A 7,028-nucleotide genomic window follows, 5' to 3' on the forward strand; every position below is an offset into this window, starting at 1 on the left:
AATGTGACTTTAAGTGAAACGATGTTAAGCGAATCCAATTTCTCCATACGAATTAATGTAAAGGGATGTGGGGGTTAGGTTCCAGGGAAATTTTTTTCACCAGACAAAAGACTATATACACACACACACACACACACACACACATAGATTATAAGTTTTAAACAAACAATTGAATACTGTACACAGCAATGATGATTGTGAAGCTTGAGGTAGAGGAGTCAGAAGGTGGGATATTTCCCAGGGAATGCCTTACTGCTAAAAGATGAACTAGCACTTGGCTGAGCCCTCAAGGGTTAACACATTGTTGTTAATGTAGCCTCACACTCTACAAGGCAGCACGAATGGAGGGAGGGGAGACAGCATGGCAGACAGAGAGACACACACTGTGTGTGTGAGCGAGAAAGAGAGATGTGCATTGCCCCTTTAAGTAAGCTGATGCCACTCTAAGTGCATTGCCTTTTTAAGCAGATCAACAAGCTGAGACCACAGCTGCTGCCAGCAAGCCCCCTCCATCCTGAGCCCTGTTGTGTTGTCCCCCCTGGCTCCATTGAGATGGGGTACAGGAGTGGAAGGCAGGAGCAGGGGAGGAACTAGCCCCCTTCTTCCCTCCTCCCCCCCCCCCCTGCACAGCAAGCAGGAGGCTCCCTGGAGCAGCTCCAAGGCAGAGGGCAGGAGCAGCACATGGCAGTGGGGGGAGGGACAGCTAAACTGCCAGCAATTGGTAGCCTGCTGGATGGCTGCCACACAGGGAGCTTAGGGGAGCAGGGAGCTGATAGGGGGGCTGCCGGGTCCACCCTGGTTCCAAGCCCCCACCAGCTAGCTCCAACAGGCTGCTCCTCCTGCAAGCAGTGGACAAAGCAGGCAGCTGCCAAACAACGTTAGAAGGGAGCATTGGGCAACTTTAAATGAGCATGTTCCCTAATTGATCAGCAACATAACAATGAAACAACGTTAACTGGGATGACTTTAAGTGAGGAGTTCCTGTACCTCGAACTCCTGGGTGCCGGTGATGGGGTGACAGGCAGACCGTGGTTTGCCACAGGGCATGTGCCGCAGCTTGAGCCCAGCCACACGAGGAGGGCGAGGAGAAGAGGGCCGGGCAGCAGGGGGCCCCACGTGACCTCTCAACAGCCGCCTGCTGAGCACTCGCGAGTCACGCTCGCGCTAGTTCCTCCCCTGCCCTGACCCAGCCAACAGGATCTGCACCTGCAAGTGCGGGGCGGGGCAACATGCAAACCCCCTTGGCAGCCCCTAAGGCTAGGAGCCAGACATGCCAGCTACTCCCTGACCTGGGAGCCACGTGTCAGGGCAGCTAGCAGGGAGCCTGCTAGCCTCACTGTGTGGTGCGACAGTGCCAACAACTGGACATGCAATGGCCCAGTCAGCGGTGCTGGTCGGAGCCACCAGGATCCCTTTTTGACTGGGTGTTCCGGTCGAAAACCGGATGTCATACCAATAAATTAAAAACCAGCAGGATCTTATTAAAGGGAAAAAGGCAAAATACCACATTTATTGTGAATACAGAAAGAAACATAGCAAGCAGTTAGTTATAGCTATAACATTCCATTCAATCTCATATTTATTCACACATTCATTCATACAAACACACACACAGGTTCTGCAAGGTTGTTATCATAGTTACCAGCCTTAGAGTTGCTCATGCCAAGCCACTGGCCAGGTGGCCTGGGCGTGAGGAGGGAGCAGGGCCTTGTCAGATGTTCATCTGATGCTCCTGGAAGTTGGTTTGCAGAATCAGACCCCAAAGTTCTCACTTTTTAGAGTCTATTTTTATAGGAATTTCTTCCTATGCCAGTCTATGGGAATTGCTTCATCATGCTGTTGCTGAATCAATCAGCAGATAGCACATTCTTGACGGCTCCGTGCTGCTAGATGTTATCTTGTTCTTTGGTTCTCCCATTCTTGAGGCTGTTGGGTGGATTCCAGTCTGCCCTCTGGGGGTCCTCTGGTTATTTCCACTTGACGCCTTCTTCAGCCAATGGACACTGGATTCTTAGGCTGGCACCTCCCTGATCATTCAGTTATTATCCACACCAAGCATCCATCCACATACATCCTCTATCTCTATTTTAATCACAATTGTTAATACAACAAAAGGGCGGGGAGTCTCTGGGTGCTGTTTCTGTTGTTAGAGTATTGCTTTGAGTCTTTCTCTCTGTGAATTGCTTTGAAAACAGACTCTGTCTTAGAATGTACTAACACAATTAGCAGCTTGCAAGTTTCACACATAGAGGGAGAGAAACAGTACCAAAAACCAAGAGACCTCTTAATTAATAATACCCTGGAATTTAAACTATGGGGAATCAAACTCATTTGTGATTTTAATACAGAACTTCTTTAATATGATCCAACACGGACACCTGGTAACCCTATTAGTGTGTAGAGTTAACCCCATGTATGTCTATGTAAGATTGGGGCCTAACACTGAAAGCCTACACTCTGCTAATAAATATGCATAAGTATTGACTTGTGATCCATTCCCATATGATGGATATGTATTGTAGGTTCATCCAACATTTTCCCAGGTATGCATGATCTACACCTTCCATCATTTTTCAGCTGAGGGAGCTGCAGACAGGCTGCATCTCCAAATTGCTAGTCTTGCATTCTCTATGTAACAAGGCTACAACGAATGGCAGGATCACTCATTATCCTTAGCAAGCAGAACCAGCTTCAAAACTCGGGCAATGGGTCAGCTGCATTAGTCACTGGAGATGGCACTCCTGCCCTCCCTTCCCATGTATTTTGGACTCACAGAATTCTCACTAGCTGGTTCATGAAAAAAAGGCAGTAAATGTCCACCTGGGGAATTGAGGTGGCAAGGAGAGGAATGTTACGGAAGTGATCCTGTGGGTCGTAGGCTATGCTCTGTTCAGAGACATCTACGCAGTATTCACAGACTGAAGAGTTTGTGCCAGAGAATTTAATTGTGTAATCCAGCCTAGAAAACTAATAATCTGCCAGAGTTTAGTGCCTGGCAAGTAGATACAGGTAAGGGTTGAGCAATCCTGAGGTTAGCACTTCCAGATTTTTATAGAAGAAACAACCTGTGTGTACCTCTAAAGGTGGGGGGAAAGTTGGTAAGAAATTAAGTCTTGAAATATACCTCACCCATTTTCAGTCCCCCACGCAAAAACTTTCTTCATCCCGTTCCCCCAACCACATACACGCCAGTCTTCAGGAGAGAGGAAGATGAAGGAGATTCACCAACATGCCATCCCCACATGACTTCCATCCCCAAACTAGCCTTAGTTTCTCCCTCCCGTCATTCCCCCCTTTGCCTTGTTTCCTTGGGTGACAGCAAGGCTAGTTTCACAAGGAGGACTTAGGTGCTGGCAGGATGGATCCCTACTTTGTGAATATCTCTGGGGCTTGGGCATGAGTTAGCACCACGCTGCTGGGTAGTGTCAGGGTTTAGGCAGCTTTGTGCATGCCCAGCCACTGAAATTTAGACACCACCGGCACTTTAATAGTGGAAACTTAGGATACGTCTATACAGCAAAAAGACCCAAACCTTCAACAGCGAGTCTCAGGGCCTGGGTCAGTTGACTCAGGCTCACACTATGTGAATAAAACTAGCTGTGTAGACTTTTAGGTTTGGGCTGGAGCCTTGTCTCTGAGACCATCCCCCCTCACCGGGTCTCAGAGCCCAAGCTCCAGCCCAAGCCAGGGCATCTATCTGGCTATTTTTAGCCCCATAACATGAGCCCAAGTCAATTAAGCTTGGCTCTGAGACTCGTGGCTGTGGGCGGCTTTTTTGGGTTTAGACAGAGCCTTAAGCACTGACAGGGTTAGGTGGCAGCTGAGCAGGGGGATTGTGAAGGCCAGTGGCTTCTAAATATTGGATGTATCATCTAAAGTGGCAGTTAGGCATCTAAATCCCCCTGGTTAATCCCACTCCTAGCAGTCTTCTACTTGCCCTGCCTTCCAACAGCATCGGGGGCAGGCCAGAGAACTCTTACTGCCACTTTGGCAGGTGTGTTCCACCAGTGGCTGCGTTAACACCCCCTTCCAAAACCTTCTCTTTTCCAAATTCAGCCATCACTGTCTTGTTGTAATGCCACCCCCCTGGTTGACCATTGACAGTGAAGATCAAACCTTGGACCTCTAGATTGTAATCCAGACCCGCCCGTATGGCTTGAGCTAAAGACCTACCCTAGCCAAGGTTTGTAACAGGCTCATCATCCTCTGTGTAGCCTAGTTACCACGACAGGAGGCAGATACCACACTAAGCTGGGATAGGTTATGTTAATAAACACGGGGAGGTAGGCGAGGCGAGGGGGATGATTTTCAGATTGAAAAACATCCTGATGACAAAGTCCTTTACAGCTTGCTGCACAACTGTAGTTTAATTAGCGTGACAGAGCTATTATTTCCTGAGATCGCTCTGAATTTTGATCAGCCATCTGAAAATACTAATGCCGTGCACTGTCTGTTATGAGGCTACTGAATAACACCAGTGTAATGAAAGCCATTATGAGATCATCACTTTCCTACCCTGTATCATCAGAACCTTCTGTGAACTTCAGAGCAACCCGGGGAAAGCAACATGTATCACTTTGTAAATCCTCTTTTAAAGCACATCATCCACAGGAGTTCCTTTGACACTGCTGCGAGGAAGCAGTGCCTGAAGTATTTAAAAGCACTGAGGACTCTGCAGTTTAATGGTCTCAACACCATCTTCTTAGGAGAAACTGATATTTCAGAATCTCTCATAACAGGGGAAAAGATACTGCAGGAAGACATCCTGAATTGGCCAACATGGACACTCGTTCATGCTGCAAGCAGTCAAGGCTGGGTGCCTTGGAGATACAGAATATTGCTAAGAAATGAATTGCCCATGAAGCAGCATGAAGACATCTTTCAGGAATTCTGCGATTCTCTGAACAAGTTCTATGGGAAATGCATCATCGTAGTGAGAGAGAAAAGGCAGACAAAAGAACCCACTGCTCAGGAGAAGATAACTCACCCGCAGGTCCCATCAGTCATTTACATGTCCAGCATTGAGTGCTGCCCTCAGATTGCTAAAGCCAATGGCCATGAGCTTCTCTCTGTGCCTCTGCCCTACAACTATCTCCACCCTATGGATGTAGCGTGGTCTTCTTTGAAGTGGTTTATTATCAACAACAGAAAGGAATTTTGTCTGAGGTCCATTGAGAGAACTTACTCCTACAGGTGTATACTTTTCAGTGACTTGGTTGAGAAAGGACTAGAAAAGATGACTCCAAGCAAATGGAAGGTGGCGACTAACAAAGTGCGGAGATGGGAGAATTACTACCTTGATACATTTGCTTGAAGGTTTCCTCCTGCAAACATCAAATGCTCTTTGATTTAAAAATAAATAAATAAAATAAACGACCAATTAGCCAGTGTACCAGCTCTGCTGAGCCACTTCCCTCCTTAGAGGCCACCCTAAAACAGAAACATCAACAATGATCTTAATAACAAACATCATGTTAATCTGAATTTTAATCTCTTCATGTGGTCCAGGACTAGGGTGGTAAATGGTGTATAAGTGTTGGGATGGATAGACTTAATTCCCTTAATCACAGAGATGGGCCCAAACCAAAACCCAGAATCCAAACAGCTTGATTTTTGGGACAAGTTCAGATGCTGATCTGGGTCTGAATTTTATGGCTTTCTTCTTTCCTTCACCAAATCAAACCCCAGAGTTTGAGTTGGGTCCTGATCTGTATATGAATTTTGCAGCTCAGGCCCATCTCTGACCTACTTGGGAGATCTACTAAGGAGTAAAGTACATCTGAGGTGGAAATCATAGATGCCATTGTCTTTTATGCTTAACAGGGAAAACAAGCCAGAGGAATTCAAGTTACTATTGTCTTTAACATAAAACATAGGTATTGGCATACCACTTCAGACTAGTTATCTGATATTGGGCAGCACCAGATGTTTCAGAGGAAGATACAAGAAACCCCATAGAGGTAAATTATGCAATAACCTGCCAAGGAGGAAAGTTTGTTTCTAACCCTGTCAATCAGTAATTGGTTTATATACCTTCAGATAAAATATTGCACTCAACCTAATGTAACTATGTGCTTTTCTTATCCATTTAAATGATTAATGCTTTTTTGAATCCTACTAAGCTCTCAGACTCAATATCTTGTGGCAATGAGTTGCATGGGTTAAGTACGACTTGTTTAAAGGAGTATTTCTTCATATCAAAATTAACTGGTGTTGCCTTTTCCATTTCACTGAATGTTCCCTTGTTGTTATAAATAAGTGTGCATGATTTGCCCTCTTTACACTATTCATTATTTTGTATACTTCTCCCATGTGCCTCTTACACAGAAAATGACAAAACTTCACAACTTAAAGAAAACATTTGGATCTCATGATGCTTGCCATTTTTATTCTAATGGCTTGATTGATGCACTGAAAATCCAAAGTACTTTTTCCATGTGTGGAAACTACATAATATATTATAGAAATTAGAGGTGGAAAAGTAAATTAGTTAATTAGGAAATCTAGTCCATTCCCTGGGGGATGAGGGTGGAGTCAGAGCAGTATCATTTCCCTACAGTATATTTTCTAGTAACGTGTGAATATATGCTTCAAAGTGTGTCTTTTCTCAGCTTTGTGTTCAATTACTATAAACTGCTGCTCTTTTTAGGGGTGGGAGGGTGGAAGGGGAAGTGACAGTGACAGGCTAAATGCTGTAAATGGGAATGGCCCAAGTATGAGTATATGTTACTGAAGGAGTAGAAAAGGTATGAGAGGAAAAGCTTTTATTGTTCCAATACCATGGGCCTGATTCTGATTTTGCACTGGTGTGAATGAGAAGTAGTTCGTCTCAAGTCAGTGGAGTTAAGTTGGTGTGAAAACACCCTGAGAAGAGAATCTGACCCAGTGTGTCTTTTGAGTGATGAAGGACAATAATTGCATAGCCAGCACAGTATTCATTATTTCATTAACAAACTGGATGATATACAGCACATTTTTGGAATGTCTTTCTTGACCTTTAAACAATAATACTACACTATACACAAGAA

At 45.1% G+C, this 7,028-nt stretch overlaps 1 protein-coding gene across 1 annotated transcript; it reads left to right on the forward strand.

Moving 5' to 3' along the window:
* The first annotated feature begins 4,567 nt into the window (after positions 1–4,567).
* On the forward strand, positions 4,568–5,314 carry C1H21orf140 (chromosome 1 C21orf140 homolog). The gene has a single exon (XM_077807252.1). It carries the CDS (start codon positions 4,568–4,570, stop codon positions 5,312–5,314), a length of 747 nt encoding a protein of 248 aa, XP_077663378.1.
* Positions 5,315–7,028: the final 1,714 nt, after the last annotated feature.

Source organism: Eretmochelys imbricata, chromosome 1, assembly GCF_965152235.1.
Source record: "Eretmochelys imbricata isolate rEreImb1 chromosome 1, rEreImb1.hap1, whole genome shotgun sequence".
In the NCBI taxonomy this organism is placed as follows: domain Eukaryota; kingdom Metazoa; phylum Chordata; order Testudines; family Cheloniidae; genus Eretmochelys; species Eretmochelys imbricata.